The sequence below is a fragment of the Chlorocebus sabaeus genome, chromosome 21 (genome assembly GCF_047675955.1).
Source record: "Chlorocebus sabaeus isolate Y175 chromosome 21, mChlSab1.0.hap1, whole genome shotgun sequence".
In the NCBI taxonomy this organism is placed as follows: Eukaryota; Metazoa; Chordata; class Mammalia; order Primates; family Cercopithecidae; genus Chlorocebus; species Chlorocebus sabaeus.
In genome coordinates, this window is record NC_132924.1 from 94,109,171 (window position 1) to 94,128,687 (window position 19,517).

The 19,517-nt window shown below is 35.5% G+C and overlaps 1 protein-coding gene across 9 annotated transcripts in view; it reads left to right on the top strand.

Moving 5' to 3' along the window:
• Positions 1 to 19,517, top strand: part of CPED1 (cadherin like and PC-esterase domain containing 1) — a 310,851-nt gene that overhangs the window by 61,547 nt on the left and 229,787 nt on the right. For all 9 annotated transcript variants that reach the window (XM_038004438.2, XM_038004435.2, XM_038004436.2 and 6 more), the window contains one exon: positions 12,153 to 12,228. In XM_038004438.2, coding sequence (XP_037860366.2) covers positions 12,153 to 12,228 — 76 coding nt within the window. The remainder of the gene's footprint in view (positions 1 to 12,152; positions 12,229 to 19,517) is intronic.

Sequence of the window (19,517 nt, forward strand, 5' to 3'; positions counted from 1 at the left end):
GAAGCTTTCTGGTGGGTCTCAGCAGCTTGGGCGGCGAGAGGAGCGGCAGCGGCCAGGCAGCCCAGCTTCGCGAAGGCTCTTGGTGCGACGAGGCCTGCAGGCACCTGGCATGCGCCCTCCTCGTCACCAGGATGCCTAAGAGGAAGGACATGAAGGGACCACCAAGGAAGAGCCCAAGAGGAGATTGGCGCAGTTGCCAGCTAAACCTGCTCCTGCAAAAGTGGAAGCGAAGCTGAAAAATGCAGCAGCGAGGGATACATCTTCGGACAAAAAAGTGCAAACGAAAGGGAAAAGGGGAGCAAAGGGAAAACAGGCCAAAGTGGCAAACTAAGAAACTCAAGAAGATTTCCCTGCAGAAAACAGGGAAATGAAAACTGAGGAGAGTCCAGCCTCTGATGAAGCAGGAGAGAAAGAAACCAAGTCTGATTAATACCGTATACCATGTCTTATCAGCGGTCCCTTTCTCTCTTCTTGTGCAATCCAGAGGAATACTTCTTATCAATTATTTTGTAAACGCAAGTGTTTTAGTAGCTCTAGAAACATTTTTAAGAAGGAGGGAATCCCACCTCATCCCCTTTTTTAAGTGTAAATGCTTTTTTTTAGAGGTGAAATCATTCACTGGTTGTTTATTTTTTTTGGTACAACCAGAAAATAGTGTGGCACATTGAATTATGGGAGGCTTTGACTGTCTCGGGTGTCAGCTTAACATTCCATAGATGGGGGGGTTAGTTTTTATATCCTATAATACAGAGCATATTAAATGGCAATACAGAGTCAGTCCTGCATTTAATGACTTGAACATTTTTAATTACTTCTATTTCCTTGTTGTTTTTTAGTAGAATTGTTTCCTAAAGAAAACCACTCCTTGATCACGGCTCTCCCTGTCGGAATTGTGTGCACGCTGTAAGATCTTTGATTGTGGCAGTCCTGTTTTCCTAATAACTTTGTTACTGTGCTGTGAAACATTAAAAATTTGAATATGTAGCGTACATGGTATTCAGTTGTGAATTGGTGAGACGTATATAACAGCTTATTAGCATGTGAAGATACTGATAGCCTCTTAAGGAAAATTTGCTTCCAAATTTTAAGCAGGAAAGTCGCTGGAATAACTTTAAAAAAGAATTACAATACATGGCTTTTTAGATTTTTGGTATGTATGTTAAGAATTGTGTACAAATTTAAATATCTGTACTGATCCTCAACCAGTAAAATCTCAATTATGAAAGAAAAAAAAAAAAGCTTTCCCATCTATTTCCCTCGCAGGTGTCTTCCATGTACTTAGAAACAGTGTTTTTGGTGTACTGTTTCACACCATTACACCAAAGATATTGAGGAACACTCCATGCTACTTTCGCTGTCAATCATGGCTCCTGTGATAGTTATGTTCCCAGCCTGGGGTGCAAAATCTCTCCCCACAGCTGTAAAATTTTGAGACACCCAAAGTCCTTGCATTCATCAGCCCTATATGAATAGAAACTAGACTTTGTTCAGTATACATTAAAGAGAACATTATTCTATTTAACTCAGTTCTTCACTTTGTTTCCTGAGCCCCAAAACGTATGGTTGGTACCTGGACAACATAAAGCCACACATAAAAACTCTCCCTGTGACTCTTCTGTCCCTTCTCCTCGGGCTTTTGTGGTCAACTCTTGCACCATCACTCACTAGCTAAAGGATTTTGGTCGCGTTATTTAATCTCTGTAGCCTTCAGCGTCTTTTCCTGCAATAAGAAGGCATTAGACACTGGACAGTCTCCAAGACACTTGCTGGTTTTAGGTTTGCATGAGTCACTGGAGATGAGTGGAATATGTGAAGAGAAGAGAGCAGAACTGATCAGCCAGCGATGGCAACGCAGAAGGTGAGAAGGGGGTTATGGGTGAAATAGGTAGAGAAGGAAATTATAAAGTATAATGTCAGTTATGCTGGGATTCTTTTAAATTTAATTTTTTATTGTTTTTGGAGACAGAGTCTCACTCTGTCTCTCAGGCTGGAGTGCAGTGGCGCAATCTTGGCTCACTGCAACTGCGGCCTCCTGGGTTCAAGTGATTCTCACGCTCAGTTTCCCAAGTAGCTGAGATTACAGGCATGCACCGCCACACCTAATTTTTTTTTATTTTTAGTAGAGACTGAGTTTTGCCATGTTGGCCAGGCTGGTCTTGAACTCCTGGCCTCAAGTGATCCGCCCACCTTGACCTCCCAAAGTGCTGGGATTACAGACATGAGCCACTGTGCCTGGCCTTAATTTTAAATTTTGACATAATTTTAGACTTACAGAAAAATTGCAAAGATAGTACAAAGATTTTCCGAACACCTTTCACTGAGCTTACTTTAATGTTAAATCTCACATAAACATGATACTTTCATCAAAACTAAGAAATTAATATGGATACAAATTGTTAACTCAATTATAAATGTTATTCAGATTGCATCTTAAAAAAAAAAAGTTTGCCCCTTTTCTGCTCTAAGAACCTATCTAGTACCCCTCATTGCATTAAGTTTTCATACCTCCTTACTCTCCTTCAATCTGATGCAATGTTTTTTTCTTTCATGACTTTGACATATTTGAAGAGTACTGGTCAGGTGTTTTGTAGAATGATCCTCAATTTGGATTGGTCTGATGATTTCTTCATAAGGTTATGAATCTTTGGCAAGAATTTCATGGAAGCAGTCTACCCTTCTCAGTGTAAAATATCAGGGGGCATATGATGTCCTTGTCTCTTGTTACTGGTGATGTTCACCTTGATCACTTGGCTAAGGTGGTGTTTGTTGGATTTTTTCCCCATATAATTAATAAACATCTTGGGAGATAATACTTTGAGACTGTACAAAGATCCTGTTTTTCTTCAAATTTTGCCTACGAATTTTAGGATCCAGAGCTGGATCTTGCTCACAACAATTTTTATTCTGGTGTTCTAATGGCGATTTTCTATTTCTCTTATTACTTTCATAATTATTAATTGAAATTCCTCTGTAAGGAAGAGCTAGTCTTTCTCCTGCATTTATTTATTCAATAATTTATTTATGTCAGTATGGATTAATGGATATTTGTTGTATTCTATGGGTTACAAATCAGTACTATTGTTATTAATTTTTTGTTGTTGCTCAAATTGTTCCAGCTTTGGTCATTGAGAGCTTATTCATGTTGGCTCCTGGCTCTTTTGACATGTCATGTGTTCTTTTCTTGGACACTTCCTTATTGTTTAGCACCTTGAGACACTCCAAATTCATCTTGCATTTTTCCTGTGCCAGGCTGGAATTAACCATTTATCCAGAAACCCCATTCCTGTTATTGCAGAATGATATTTAAAAACAAAGATCTGGGTACTAGGTGTGCCCATTGCTACTGGGGTGTCATTGAGTTTGGGCTCTCTCAGCAGAGAGAGCTTGGACATGTCTGTATGTATATTAATCCATGCAAACATACACTTGTATTTATTTCTGTGTCTGTCTCTATATGTACATATTAAAAAGCTGACTCTTACCATACCCCTGTTTGCTATCCAACACCACAAGGTTTATTATAGCCTTATGCTGTCCTCATTTGTAACTTCTTTCTCAGATAGTGAGAAAATTGGATCTCATTTACATCATATTTCCTTATTTGTTTAACCCTAGCATACACATACATTAGTTTCAGAATTATTAACCTATACCCCTGTGAGAAACAAATTTACTAATAAAAGTGAATGTTTTTTGTGTGGTCTTTTTGCCTAATAATATTCAGTCAAAATATTATTTTCTGGAGGTAGGGCATATCTTTTTTCCTTGCTCCCTTCGCTGTGGCTATGTCACTCAGTAATACAGTTAGGGTCATTTACTGCAATTTATATATTATTCGAGTCCCCAACCTCCACCCCCACTGCAAATCAGGGTTGAGTTTTTTTTTTTTTTTAAATTTGCATGTAGTAAAATTCATTATTTGTGGTTTATAGCTCCATGGGTTTTGACAAATGCATAGAGCTATGTATGCATCCTTACCCCTCAGTCATGGCAGAATGGTCCCATTATCTCCAAAATTCACTTGTTCTGCACCTTTGAAGTCATCCCCTCCTGTGATCCCTACCCTTAACAGTCACCACCAACTTATTTTCTGTCCCTATTTTTTTTTTGTTTTTGTTTTTTGTTTGTTTGTTTGTTTTAAATAGAAGGTCATATGAGTAGAGTCATATAATTTGAAGCATTTGGGGTCTGGCTTATTTCACCTTAGCAAACTCATTTCAGATTCATCCCTGTTGTGTCAATTAGTTTATTCCTTCTTATCGCTGAATAAGATTCCATTTTATGGTCGTACCACAGTCTGTTTATTCATTCACAAGTTAAAAGACATCTGGATTTATTCCAGTTTATGGCCATAATGAATAACACTTGCCATAAACATTTGCATACAGGTTTCTGTATGAATATAACTTTTTCTCTCTTAAAGGTGATTCATATGGTAAATATATGTTTAACTTTAAGAAACTTTAAAAACAATTTTAAATTTAAAAATTAAAAAAATATTTTAACTTTAAGAAGCTGTCCAAAGTTTCTATAAATATGGCAAGTTGCAGTTCCTTTTATTTAAAAAATAGAGAAAGTCACACATGAAAAATTTCCTGCCTTCAGGGTTACCTTTATAGTAAATTATTTTTTTAATCTTTCTGTAAGCATATCATTTATTTCATGCTTTTATCTGATTGTGAAGCAATATTTACATAGCTATCACAATAGTTATACTAAATGTGGGTATATTACACAAACACTAACACAAATTACAGGTGTGACATAAAATATAATTATATGTGTAAAATATATATATAATAAATAATTATGTATATAATTATACATATAAAAATATAATTATACATTCATATAGTTCAGTTTTCTCTGTTGTTGCTAGTAAAAATTCACTCTATTATTTGTTGATCACAAGGTCCATAGTCAACACTTTGTTTTAATGAATGACTTGAGCAGCAAAGCCTATAAAGCACATTTATTTAAAGACAATTGTTTTATAGAGATGTTTTGGAAACTGTTTTAGAAAATACAATTTCTCTCAGAAATAAATAGAAGTACACTTGTTTCCTGGATATTTCAAAAAAGAAGAAACAAAAAATAGAAACAAAAAAAATCAAAATTTTAAATGTGTTTTATCTAATAATTCTATTTCTCGGAATTTACATATTATTCTTTCTGGTCAGAGGATTGAACAATGATTATGCTAATAGTGTTACTTATTATAGTAGAAAATTGGAACCAAAGTAAGTATTTTCGAAAAATAAATAATGCACATGAAACATGATTAATCAAATGCACATGATACATGATTAATCAAATGGAAATGCTCCTAATATGAGTAAAATAAGCAAATCAGAAAACAGTTTATATGTTCCAAATCCAAATTGTGTTTCTAAATATATGTAGAAAAATACTGAGTAACTAAAATGTTGTGTTTCTAAATATATGTAGAAAAATACTGAGTAACTAAAATGTTAGGAATGGTATTTCTTTCTGGTTGGAAAAATTATGAGTGATTATTGTTTTCCTCTTTACATGTAACTAAATATTCTATCATATATATATGTTAATTCTACCATCAGGAAAAATACTGTTTTAAGTAAGGGCAATCCCCTACTTAAAATAAGTTTACCCTGCTAATTCTTATAAAAAAAGAAAAAACAACAAACATTCATAGTTGAATTGATCTGGCAGTTGGATGAGGCAATACCATTATTTTCTATTCATGTAAGTATGCAAGTTGTGAATCACTGCTTTAGCAGACAATCCTAAAACCTTTATCCCACACTCAGTATCTTTTCCATTCTCTCTCCACATCCCCTTTTTACTCTTTACTGTGTTCTCCTAATTCTTATAAAACTTTAGCTAAAATAGTGATGATGAAAGTGTCAGTAACATTTACCATTAGAAGTTTTCAAGTCTCCTCTGGGATATGTTCTTACATTATTTCTTTAATCATTTATCCATTCCCTCTCCTCTTTTTACTTTCTGGAACTTCTATTCATCATGGGTTAAACCTCTTGATTTGCTCTCTAATTTCTTTATACCAGCTTCACTTTTAAAAAATTCATACATCATATTTGTACATATTTATGAGGTACATGTGATATTTTGTTTCATGCATAATATGTGCAATAATCAAGTCAGAGTATGTAGGCTACTCAAAACCTTGAGTATTTATTATTTCTATGTGATGAAAACATTTCAAGTTTCTCTTCTTGCTACTTGAAATATACAACACATGCTCTCCATTTTGTTTGTTTGTTTGTTTGTTTTTGCAATGGAGTCTCGCTCTGTCGCCTAGGCTGGAATGCAATGATGCAGTCTCAGCTCACTGCAACCTCCACCTCCGGGGTTTAAGCGATTCTCCTCCCTCAGTCTCCTGAGAAGCTGGAATTATAGGTGCACGCCACCACAACCGGCTAATTTTTTTGTATTTTTAGTAGAGACGAAGTTTCACCATGTTAGTCAGGCTGTTCTTGAACTCCTGACCTCGTGATCCCCACACCTCAGCCTCCCAAAGTGCTGGTATTACAGGAGTGAACCACCACAGACAGTGTCTATTTTTAAAAATAATTTCAACTTTTATTTTAGATTCAGGAGTACACATGTAGTTTTGTCACATGGGTATATTGTGTGATGCTGAGGTTTGGGGTACGATTGATCCTGTCACCCACGTACTGAGCGTAGTACCCAATAATTAGCTTTTCAACCCTTGCCCCCCACTTCTCCTCTGCAAGTCCCCAATTTCTCTCACTGTGATCTTTATGTCCATGAGTACCCAGGGTTTAGCTCCTACTTATAAGTGAGAACATGTGGTATTTGATTTTCTGTTTCTGCCTTAATTCACTTAGGATAATGGCTTTACACTAAATTTAGACAAATACCATTTATCAAGATGAAGGCCACAAAAGGCCTGAGAAACTTGACTTGCAGAATGTCTCAGTAAGTTTACTCTTGGTTTTATTGACTCATTCATTCATTCATTTATTCATACATTTATTTATTCATCTATCCCTTCACTGTTTCTACAATTATTTATTAAATGTATTTATTTAGCTCTATTTTAGGTGCTGGGAAGATAGCAATTAACAATACAGACAAATATATATATTCTTGGGAAGCTTAGACATTTATGGATAGACGGGGAAAATAATTGCTAAGTAATAATATGATAGATGGTAAAAAGTACTAATGAGAAAAATAAAGCAAGGAGGCAAAATATTGGGGGATTGAGTTTAAGATCACCATGAAAGTGACATTTGAGTAAGGCCTGGAAGACAGGGCGCTCCCCATGCCAGTGTCTGGGGTAAAACCACCACGACTCAGAGGAGAGGAACAATAGGCCTACAGTAAAGAGAGAAAGTCTTGGCTGTTTGAGGAATGTAAGGAGTTCCAAGTGACTGAAGTAGAGTGAATGTAGTAGGAGGTGAGGGCAGAGAGGTACCTGGAGCTGGGGAAGCTCAGCAATGGGGCCACTGGAACCATTGTAAGGACTGCGGGCTTTTACTCTTGGTAATTGGAGGGTAATTGGATGATTCTGAGCACACAGATGACAGATGACATGAGTCCATTGACATTTTTACAGGATTGCCTTGATTGTTTTGTTGAAATAAGCTATCCAGCAAGCAAAGACCAAAACAGGGAGACTAATTATTGTAATAATGTAGGTGTGAGACGAGAGTGATGTGGGTTAGCAGAGTAGCAATGGGGTGGTGAGCTGTGGCTAGATCCTGAAGACATTTTAAACGTATAAATGGCAAATAATAATAGCTCACACTTACATCTCCTTACTATTTGCCAGGCACCATCCTAAGTGCTTACATGTTTATTTATGTCCATTCTTTACAAATAAGGATACTGAGGCACAGAGAGGTTATAAAACTTGTCTAAGACCTCCTAGCTAATAAAACAACCAAGATGCAAACTCAGGCAGTCTCATTTCAATTTTATGTTTTCTTAATCATATCAATAGCACCTTTTGATGTAAATATTTAGGCAAAGCACTTAGAGCCTAACCTAATGAGTACTCTTAAGGAAACACAAATTCTAAATGATACATGCAGATAACTGTCACTCTATAGCAGGAATAATTTGAAGCTTTATGAACCATGACTTTATTATGTAAACAACACAGATATTCAAAACAGAAGTTGGTTCATATTTGTTGGAGATGTTGTAGAATTGTCGATAACCTTATAATGAACAAACAGAGGACACTGGCTCAAATTAAGATTACTAATCACATTAGAGCTTTGTAATTTTAGAGCTTAATGAAAATAGTCATAAGATCTATTATTGAAAATAAACTGCTGGGAGTCTCCCCAGTCAGCAGAATAGTAACATGAATTTAAAACTATTAGTCTGTATGATGATAAAAGTGAAGTGAGGTCCATTATTTGGGGTAACACTAAGTTTAGTAACTGGGGCTGTATCTCGCCTCAAGTAGACAGGTGCTAGTGTTTCAAAAGCAGAGAGATTGATTTCTAGCTCTAAATTGTTGTAGGATTAGCAGTCCCTAAAGCTAGGATGCTGTTCTTAGTACTTGGAGTACTGAGAACTACCAAATGGCTCTTATTTTAAAGCAGCCCAGGGGATTTTCAGGTGAATTTGATGGAATGATAATTGCATTTGAGACATGGGGAGAAAACACATTTTTCCTTTGATTAGCTGGTTCTCCTAATTTCTTGTCATTAATTCTTTTCACTGTGGATGATAATGAACAGCTTTGGGAGAAGTCCTAATTTCTTTTCAAGTAAAGGCATGAACATTTCTACAGATATGAGGAAAAAGAGCATTTCTCTAAAATGCAACATGATGTGTGTGTCACTCTTAATGTTCAGGAACAATAAAAGAGTCAATTCCTTCCCCCTCCAGTGTTTTCTTACATTTTATAACTAGTTCAAATTCAGGTGTCCACTCTCCCTAATAAATTAATAATATTATTGTAGTTTTCGTTTTTTAATTTATAAGCACTCCATAAATTGTTATAATTAATATTATATTTTTGCTCTTATTAATAGACTGTCTCAAAAGAATTTTTTACTTTTGCTTCAACAATATGTAATAGAAACAATTTAGATGCATATTATCACAGATTAGGACTGTGAAAGGTATGTTGGGATACAAATCTTTTATAATGCATATTCCCTTTCTCAAAAACTTGATCTCATAGAAATATCCTAGGGCTTAAATATTATCATTTCATCTGTGCATTGTAATTCTTTTAAAGATATGAAAGGATGTGTGCTAAATAAAGTAAAATAAGTCCGTTTATAAATATACACACATACACATAGATGCATATCGTATATAAGGCATTCAAACCTAATACAAGATCTGTGTATATTAAAAATGATAATTCAGATGATAATGATGTACCAGTGTAGGTTCATCATGTGTAACACACGGCCCACTCTGAAGGGGGATGTTAATAATGGAGGAGGCTGTGCATGCGGGGCAGGGAGTATATGGGAAATCTTTGTGTCTTCTGCTTAACTTTGCTGTGAACCCAAAACAGCTCTAAGAAATAAAGTCCATTAAAAAATAATAATTGCCATGTTAGGCTGGAGAAGCTCATCATATAAAAGTCAGTTAATACAAATTAAAACTTCTTTGATGATATTCCACTTAATAATGATGCAAATCTTATACATTTTATGATACATATAAAAGTAAAAATACAAAGCATTAGGATATAGAAGAGTATTACTAGGTTTAACAATTAAAAAGTTATCATCTGTGTAATATAGTTGAGTTACCACAACTGTATGACACATGACCCTTGAATGTTTTTACTTCTTTGTGCTGTTATTTTACTCAGTTTAACTGCTAGTTTGGTGCTCAGTTCCAGAGTAGAATAGAGGTGATGTTTCTGGTGTCAGATGTCGCTATGTTTATGCATTCAGCCACACTATCAATTCTAAAGATGTGCTTTGGAGGAAGGAACACAGGGAGAAGTCATTGTGTGGGGGATAGGAAAAGAGAAGGCAGAAGGATAGAACAATTGTTTCCCTTAGCTTGGCTCTATTTTTTTGAACTGCTTTGTTGGTTAAGAGAAGGTTAGCAATGGATCTGAGTCAGTCCATAACCTTTAATGCCACTTACCCAATGCTGATTCTCTTTCTGAATCATATTGTTAAGGATTCTATTAATTCACCAACAACTGTGTGATTTTGCCCTGTTTAGGGAAAATGGCTCAATTTCATTGATTTTTGAAGCTTTTCACAGACTAATTTAGAAAGATACTATTGAATTTAAAAAACAAACAAAAAAAATCATCTCTATTACAACACTACACTGTAAAAGTTCACAAGGACACCAAAGTGTGTATTAGTCCTTTTTATTAGTCTCTTATGGGTTCTCTACACTTCTGCAGTGCTGTTTGTTCCCTCCAGCCCTTGTTAAATTCTGAATTGAAGAATTCAGCGTTCTATGAAAGCCCTTCTTTTTCTACATTTAGTTCCTGAGATTTCTCACTTTTGGATTTGAGAAATCGAGACAATCTTAAGATCGAAAGTGTACTGTACTTACAGCCTTTTCTCAATTCTTAGTGCAAATGAATGTAAATGACATCCACTTTGATATGGTTTGGCTGTGTCCCTACCCAAATCTCATCTTCAATTATAGCTCCCATAATTCCCACGTGTTGTGGGAGGGACCCAGTGGGAGATAATTGAATCATGGGGGCGGTTTCCCTTATCCTATTCTCGTGGTAGTGAATAAGTCTCGCGAGATCTGATGGTTTTATAAGGGATTTCCCCTTTCACTTGGTTCTCATTCTCTCTTACCTGCCACCATGTAAGGTATGCCTTTCACTTTCTGCCGTAATTATGAGGCCTCCCCAGCCACGTGGAACTGTGAGTCCATTAAACCTCTTATTCTTTATAAATTACCCAGTCTGGGGTATGTCTTCAGCAGCAGCATGAAAAAGAACTAATACACACTTTGGTGTCCTTGTGGACTTTTACAATGTAGTGTTTAGGAATGCCACTGGTGCAGAATCACAACAATGGGTTCTGCTGAAGCTTGGCTTCATTCATACAGGATCGGGCTGAAGTTTATCTTTTTTACAGCTATTAAAGGAAAATTTGCTGAACACATGAACAGGGTTAATAAAGTAGCAAGGATTGGGGAAGATTTCATCGATGCACTGTTCCCAAGCACTTTAAATGAATCAGTTTTTAGAACTGTGTCTTATTGATTTGGTAAAAATCTTAGAGAGAAGTGGAACTTAGAGACTATAGGCTCTAAATGCTTTATTTTGCAAATGAAGAAACTGAAAAAAAAAGAGAGCAAATTATGATTCTCCTAAGTGCCCGAAGCGAGCTACCACCCCTGTTTCCAGTTGCCTCTTCTCCAACTGCAGCTGGGTTCTTTCTATCAAGTCATGCCAGCAGGACATAGTGGAGAAACTACAATACTTTATTAGGTTAGAGTGTGTTAATTTGAAAGTAATCAATAATGTCTCAAAAATAAATCCAATTTTCAGCCTACTACAGGTCTCTTTCTGTTGGTTTTAACAAAGTTTTCTCATATTGGGTATTAGTTTAGGGATTAAGTGGATGATGTTAGTTAATAAATCTGTAAATTCACAAGAGAAGGGAAGTATTAAAGTTGTCTGTGTCTTTTCTCTTAAAATCTTTTCAAATTCCATATGTTTGAATTTATGATAATATTTACAAAGCTGTCTAAAAAAAAGTTTTGGTTGAAGTGAAGTTTTGTGGGTGACTGAGTTTTATATTTAGAAATAATAATGCCCTTTATTATAAAGTGAAGAATGTTTATAAAAGTTTGGAACAAGTTTAACACTGAATTACCACTAAATATCAAGTTATTTGTGTTACCATATTTGCCTCAAGTATTTCCTTTTATATTTAGCAAACATCATGGCTTCAAAATATGAAAGGGTTTTCAAAAAGTGGTCCCAAGGACCACTTTTGAAGCTTCCCAGGGGCAAGTTTTAGTTTTATGCTATCAAATAAGCTACTTCATTATTCTGGATTTGCATGTTGACTTGCAGAGATTTGAAGGTGGGGTGTGGGTGGTTTAGACAATGCATCCCATCTATACTTTCTGGGATTTTTGTGTTTGCTTGGTTTTGTTTTAGCATTGATGAATGCCTCACTCACTAGAATCTTTTTCATTCCTTTTAGGCAAACATATTACCAGAAATACAGCAGCCACTTTGCAGAAAGGAAGGATTATGTCAAATAGTTAGAAGATTCCCAGGTAATCTTTCGTTTGCTTCCTTGGGCGTAAATATGTGAGACATGCAGCCTTTCTTAGCAGACAGCAGCTAACACGGTCTCAGGTTAGCATCTTTTGCTCCTTTGTCTATCAATTCCACAATCACAGGTCTGCCACAGTTCACAACACTTTGCCAATGAAAAGACCTGAAGTGAGGAATAACAACCATAACGTTGGTATTTGTTTAGTTTTGCCTTCTGATTTGCCAGATGAATATATTTCTTATTCTCCTTTCTGTTTGCTTTTAAAATAATTGCTGCTTCATTTTTAAAGTAATAATTACAGTAGTTCTTAGTTATGTAACACTTGGGGTTTTTATCAAAGTATATATTTCTTTATGATTAAATTATTCTGATCCCCCAAAAATTTTCTCCTTTCTGGAATCCTCTCAATTTGTCTGTGTGTTAAATACAGGACACTGAATGAATAAATTCTGCATTTTAACTACGTTAGGAAGTTGGGACAAAAATTACCATCTTCAATTTCCTCACAGGTTCCCAGAGTGGAAAAAGCGTCAGAAGGTATATGAGCCCTTATAGATGAAATAGGCCCTCATAGAAAAAATGATAGCCTACTTTAAAAGTCATCGGTGAAAGGATTCCTCAAATTTCTTGTTTTAAATACATTTAATGTTTAATAGTTTATGCTCCCAGAAAGTTCTTTACTACATAATTAAAACTTAGATCTGCATAGCTTTTTTTGTTTTGTGTTAATTTATCTCCTAGTTGCATCAGGAAACAAATAATCGATCTTAATCCATCAGCTTTCCCATTGGGGTTTCTGCTCCCACTCCAAACATAAACCACACTGGCATGTTCCACTGTGAAGATTACAGTCATCGACTGATACTTACTGAGAATTAAAATAAAATAATAAATCTCAATTCAACTTTCAATTTAAGATACATGTCTAAACTAAAGAGCTATGTAAATTTGGTTCTGTAGTTATTGTTTTATATGACAATTATAACGGACTACATAAGCTGAGTGTTTTTTTGTTTTTGTAAGTTCTACCTGGAGAGCTTTTTAATCATATAAAAAAAGTAATGTTTTGGGGAGAAGCAAATAAAATAATTATTCTCATTAATGCACTATTAAAATATCCAGCAATTCTTTAGAAAAGGCAATCTGGAGAAGTTATTTTTACATTTTGACCAGAACCTACAGATTTAAAAGTGTGTTTTTCTTTGTTGCTATTTACATTTCAGAATGGTTGATTCAGAACATTAAGTTTCTTTGGCTTTGTACTTAACACAATAATATCATGGAAATGAAAAGCTGTTTATGGTCAGAAATAGATTACCAGTTTTTCAAAAAGTTCCACCAAACAATTCTATATAAATTTACATTTTACGTTTTACGTCCATAAAACTAAGAAGTATTTTCTGTCTTCTTTTGCTTCAAACATTTTTTATTCTCAAAAACATCTATAAGTTCTAGGCATTTGTAGTTCTTTCTACACTCTGTCTAGTGCATTAATTTTGTATTTATCTCAGTGACTAACAAGATAGTTTCACAGAATGCAGTTTTTTAAGTGGAATTATTTCTACCATCATGTTATCTTTCTCTAGATGAAGATAATTTTCTTAGATGTGTAGCTTTAAAGAAATGTCTGCAGCATGATTTTCTGATCTAAGTTTTATAAATAGTAGCTTTTGTTGTGGACTGTTGGTATAAATATATCATATATAATAAATTCAGTATTCACAAAATTAAAATTTTATTTGTCGTGAATGCTGAGTATTTAATATTGAATACAGATTAGGTAGCAACATGTCAGTACCTAAATATATGGTATGATTATAAAAGTATGATGGTAAAACTAAACATAATATTATATAATGTAGACATTATATTTAAAGCCAAAATGTCTTGTATAATTTTAAGCTGTGTATCATTTGGAGGTTGACAAAACACAAATTTTGAAACCAAAGATTTTTAGCTCTGCCACTTACTCGCTGTGTGACTTCAGGGGTTTTTTGTTTTTTGTTGTTTTAATCCACAAAGTGGAGTTAAGAAGACCCATTTCATAGGTTTAATTTTAAAAGTCAGATAGCTTGTATATGTGTGTATGTATAACTTAATTTGAAGAATAAAGCATATTATTTATTATTCCTTACACATAATGTCCAAATAATGGTAACTGGATTACCCTAGATTTGAAAAGTCAAGCAGGCAAAAATCTAGAGGCAAAAGGCCCTGGAATACTTAATGTTTTCTCCCTTTATATGATAAATTATCACTAAGATTTTATCTTTCGGTCAAAAACTGTGAAGGGTTTGAGATCTTAACCCCTCTCACAAGCTCACAGGTCAACCTGCTGCAGTTTCATGGGTATTGGTAGAGGACATGAGATGCCTAGGTCAGAGACCAATGACTTTTTTATTTACAGCAATAAAGGTAAGCCAACTATCAGCACATGTACCAGTTCACTGAAGCATGTAGGCCCTCTGTATCTGTGGGTTCCACATCTCTGGATTCAATCAACCATGGATAGAAGTATTAGGAAAAATAATCTCATGAAGTTCCAAAAAGCAAAACTTGAATTTGCTGCATGCTGAGTATTACATTGAATCCACGGGAATGAAGCGATGTGCAGGCATTGTGTTAGGTATTATAAGTAATCGAAAGATGACTTAAAATATACAGGAGGATTGCGTAGATTATATGCAAGTATGACATCATTTTATATCAGGGACTTGAGCACCCATGGATTTTAGTATCCATGACGGGGGGGGTGGAAGGGTAGGGTGCGGTCCTAGAACCAATCAACTATACTTAGTGGTTTGCATTTCAAGAGAGGAACCCAGAGCTTAGGAAGTTTGAATCTTTATAATGTGCAGTGAGTATGCCTACCCTTTGCCCCAGAGGGAGACATTATATTTATTATACTGGACAAAAAAATAAATGTTCCTTTGCTCTGGAGTGAGGCACCATCTCTATTTTTCAAGGCTTTCCACTATATAAATATCTTTGAAAAGCTAGTTCAGAACAAATGTGGTCAGTGCCTCTGTTTGCAAAATGTGCAGAAATATGAAAGATAGATATAGCAGTGTCTCCAACAATTTCAGAGAGGAATACCTAACAAGTCCTAGCTCTGAGTCTTAGTCATTGTATAATTCTGAGCAAGATTTAAAACTTACTTGTACTGCACTTTTCTTATCTCTAAAAATACAAAGTTTGGCAATGATCAATAATGCTGAAATCTCATAATTCTGCTGTGCTTTTTCCCCATATAGACTTGCCACAGACTTTATCTCCAGTAGTAGGTACAGACAGGAATGCTAAGAAAGGAGAGATGATCATGCTGGTAAATGTGGCTGGAACCCACGCAAGTGAGGCAGGAGGAGGAGTGATTGGAGATAGCACGTAAGGCTAACACAGTCTGTTCCATTCCATAGCCAGAGTGTACCTGACATTAGACTTGTGACTCACATTGAAGGGCACACACCCATGAAATTTTTACTGGCTAGCACAAAGATTTTTTTTTTTTTATCTTGCCATTTAATGCTTTGCCTTTTGAAAAAAAAGTTTCATAGTTTTTAGTTGGCCCAAATTTGTTGCTAATGTTTTTTGTTACTTTTTATTAAGTTTGCTCATTTTGATAAAAGGGAATTTTTCACCATATTTGGAAGACAAATATAAAACAAAACATAAGAGAACTGTTTTGCTTGGGTTGTGAGCTGTTGTTTTTGTTCTTTTTAGTACAGCATCGCCATCCAAAAAATCCTGGTTAAAAGTGTGCCCAATTTTGGCCATAACTCATTCTTTCCAGTAGCTTGATCTTAGCTCTGAGTGCTGATCTTCATGTGAAGCTTGAAATATACTGGGGATTTGTATTCAAAGATAGCATTTTGAACATTTTAGGATTTGTGTCCTCATTAAAATAAGTAGCACGTGAGTACATAAAGAAAAAGGAAAATAATAGGTAAAATATAACACCTTTTGTTGTATCAAAAACAGTGGAGCTTTAAAAATTATAGGTAGTATTTACTACCAAATATAAAATATGTCTTCAAAATAATACAATTAAAATAATTTTTAAACATTGACCAATAATAGTTATTTATTTTAGGTGGCACTGATGATTGCTCTTAATATCTCAGGTCTAATATTCTAGCAAACTTTCAGAGAAGGTTAAAGTTTCCTTGTTCTCTGTGTTCTCAAATCCTGATACCCTCTCTCTGTGGATTCTGTGGGCTCCTTAATGCTTCTGTCATTCCAAAGAATCTCACCTCTGTACCAAACATGATTATATTCCTTATGTAAAACATTCCATCCCCAAGTAAAATTCTCATCTCTTTAGTATGACTGACTTCAACTAGGTAATAGCAGAAAGTAAGCTGATGGAACTAATTCAGACTAAATTATACCCTCACCCCAGTTATAAGCCTCTTAGATGTATTTGCATTTTTATAAAAGCAGCTTGCAAACCCAATGAATTTCTAATTGGTAGGATTTCTAGAAGTGCATTCAAATTTCCATTTAATTCATCAGTAAGCCATCCATCCCCAAAGCTTACCGAATTCATCCACTTTTCTCCATCTCTACCATGACCAACCTAGTCCAAATCAGCAGTCTCTCATATTCTTCTCACTTCCTTTCTTGCTCCTAAATAATTCAGTCCATTCTATTATCCAGACTCTAGCCAGATTGGTCTTCCTCCCACCATTTCATCAATAACTGAAGGAAGTTTATTAGGTCTGCTCACATAAGTCTGTTTAGGGACTGAAACAGTATAGCCCAGGTCATCAACTCTTTGATGTTCTGACATAATCCAGGGACAGATTTTATCTAGAATAGGAACGATAAGCCCAAATGCTCACAGGGTCTTGGCATGTGACATAACAAATTTCCTAACAAATTCAGAAGCTTTAGAGGCCAGATAACGTGTATCTTTTCAGTATTTGGTCTGCCATCAAATGTAGAGATTTTATTTAGCAAAAGCCATTTGGTCTCCAAGAAGAGAAGAGTTGAAGATACAGGAAAGTACAAGACAGGAGCAAGTGGCCTCACTGACACATCTCTCTCAGCAAGGTTGGAAACCTCTGGATAAATTTTCTCATGTTTCTTATCCCTGTAAAATTCAGTAACCATTAGGATTCAGATCTCATCCAGTGCTCTAGTCCTTCTTCTCCCACTTCCTCATTCACATGCTTTCCTATACTCCTTTCCCTCACACATTCCCATAGCCCTTGGTCACTCTAGCTTCCATTTTCCCTCACAAAACAGAAATTTTGCTAGCCAAGGATGACAATGAAGCTGGGTGTTTTAATTAAAACTTTACTCTCTGGTATTAGCAGGGATTTTCAACATGTCTTTGCTACTTTTTCTTACTATCATCTACCAACTTTTGAACCATTCAGCTCTTTTTTATTACTATTATTTCTTTTGAGATGAGGTCTCACTATATTGCCTAGGCTGGCCTTAAACTTCTGGGTTCAAGTGATCCTTCTGCCTCCACCTCACAAGTGGCTGAGACTACAGGAGCAGGCCACCATGCCTGGTTCATCCAACATATTTGATAAGAAACTTATAACGTGGGTTAATTTCTTCCTCTCCATTTCAAATCTGCAATCATTCTTGTCAGTTTCGACATCTGTAAAGATGGTCCTTTAATTTCATCAGCCTAATCTCATAGCTCTTTGAATTTATCCATGACCTCATTTCTTTTCAGCTTCAGCCACCCACCTCTGTAGCCCTCAACAATTTTATCACCCACAACTTTGTCTCTGGAAGCTCAAACTTACTCACCACTTTATAGTCACATTCTTTTGGGCTTCCTCATTCCTTCAACACCACCAATCTTGGAAACTCAGATGACGTTTTTGGTAATCTTAATTCTGTCACTTTACCCAAGTCCAACAGTCATTTTTCAAATCACAATTTCTTTGCTACCAAGCCTGGACCATTTAATCTGTCAACTGAGGTAGAAACACCTGGAACATTCTTTCACACTAGCGCTTAAGCCACCAACCAATTCTAAATTCTGATTTCTCTTTTCCTACACACAAAACACATGGTAGTAAATTGCACAGTGTGCTGTTCTCTTCCCCTAGGATGCCGTCCTCACTTACTAAAATAGAAAAAACAAATCACACTAATTCTGCAATTGTCAGCTCAGCTACCACCACCACCACCAAGAAAATTGGCTAGTGGCCACTGAATTAGCTGCACTCAATTACCCTCTAAAATACTTAGGAAAATTCATACCAAAAAAATTTAAGAACTACTCCTAGCATTCATAGTATAGAAGAATCTAAGATAAATTTCCATGTATTCTGAGGCTGATGGAACTAAATTGTAGTTCCTAATGCTCTGTTCAATTCAGTGTGGGTAGAAGAACCCTGCACCTCCATGATCGGGATGTATTTTAAAAGAAGAGGCAGCAGAATGTGCTGATGGTTGAGATGTGGTTTATAGAAGAAAGTATCCCTAGAGTTTTTTTCCAGTTGTTCATTGAAATAGACAAATCAGATAGCGGGAAATACAGCATTAATTTGTCAGTCAACCATAGGCTTAAGAGAAGTCACGTGGCAGATCACAGACACATTTCTTCCGATTTGAGCATATTGGTTTTAAAATGAGATTTTATATATATATATATATGAAAATGAGTATCCCAACCAAAGATAATTACTAGAAATGTTTTTGTGTATACATTTCATACAAAAAATTTAAACTTGTTTTTTTAGACATTGACTCGAGTATCTTCAGAGTGAAGTCTACCTAATTTGCTAAGATAGATTTACACTATGTTTCCTCTGTGTTCTTATTATACCTTGAAAAGCCTCCATTGTAGCAGTGTCACAATGTGGCTTTGTTGCACAGTTGACCCTTGAACAGTGAAAGCGTTAGAAGCACTGACACCCCATGAACTTGAAGATTTGCCCATAACTTTTGATTCCCCCAAAACTTAACTATTAATGGCCTACTGATGACTGAAGCCGTACTGATAAAATAAACAGTCAATTAACAAATACTTTGTATGCTATATGTATAATATACTGTATTTTTATAATAAAATAAACTAGAGAAAACAATATGTTATTAAGAAAACCATAAGGAAGAGAAAATACATTCACTGTTTATTAAGTGGAAGTGGATCATCATGAAGGTCTTCATCCTCATCATCTTCATGCTGAGTAGACTGAAGAAGTGGAAAAAGAGGAGGGTTTGGTTCTGTTGCCTTGGGGAGGGATAGGCAGGGGTGGTGGAGGAGGGGGAAGAGGAGGCAGAGGCAGGCACACTCAGTGTAACTTTACAAAATGT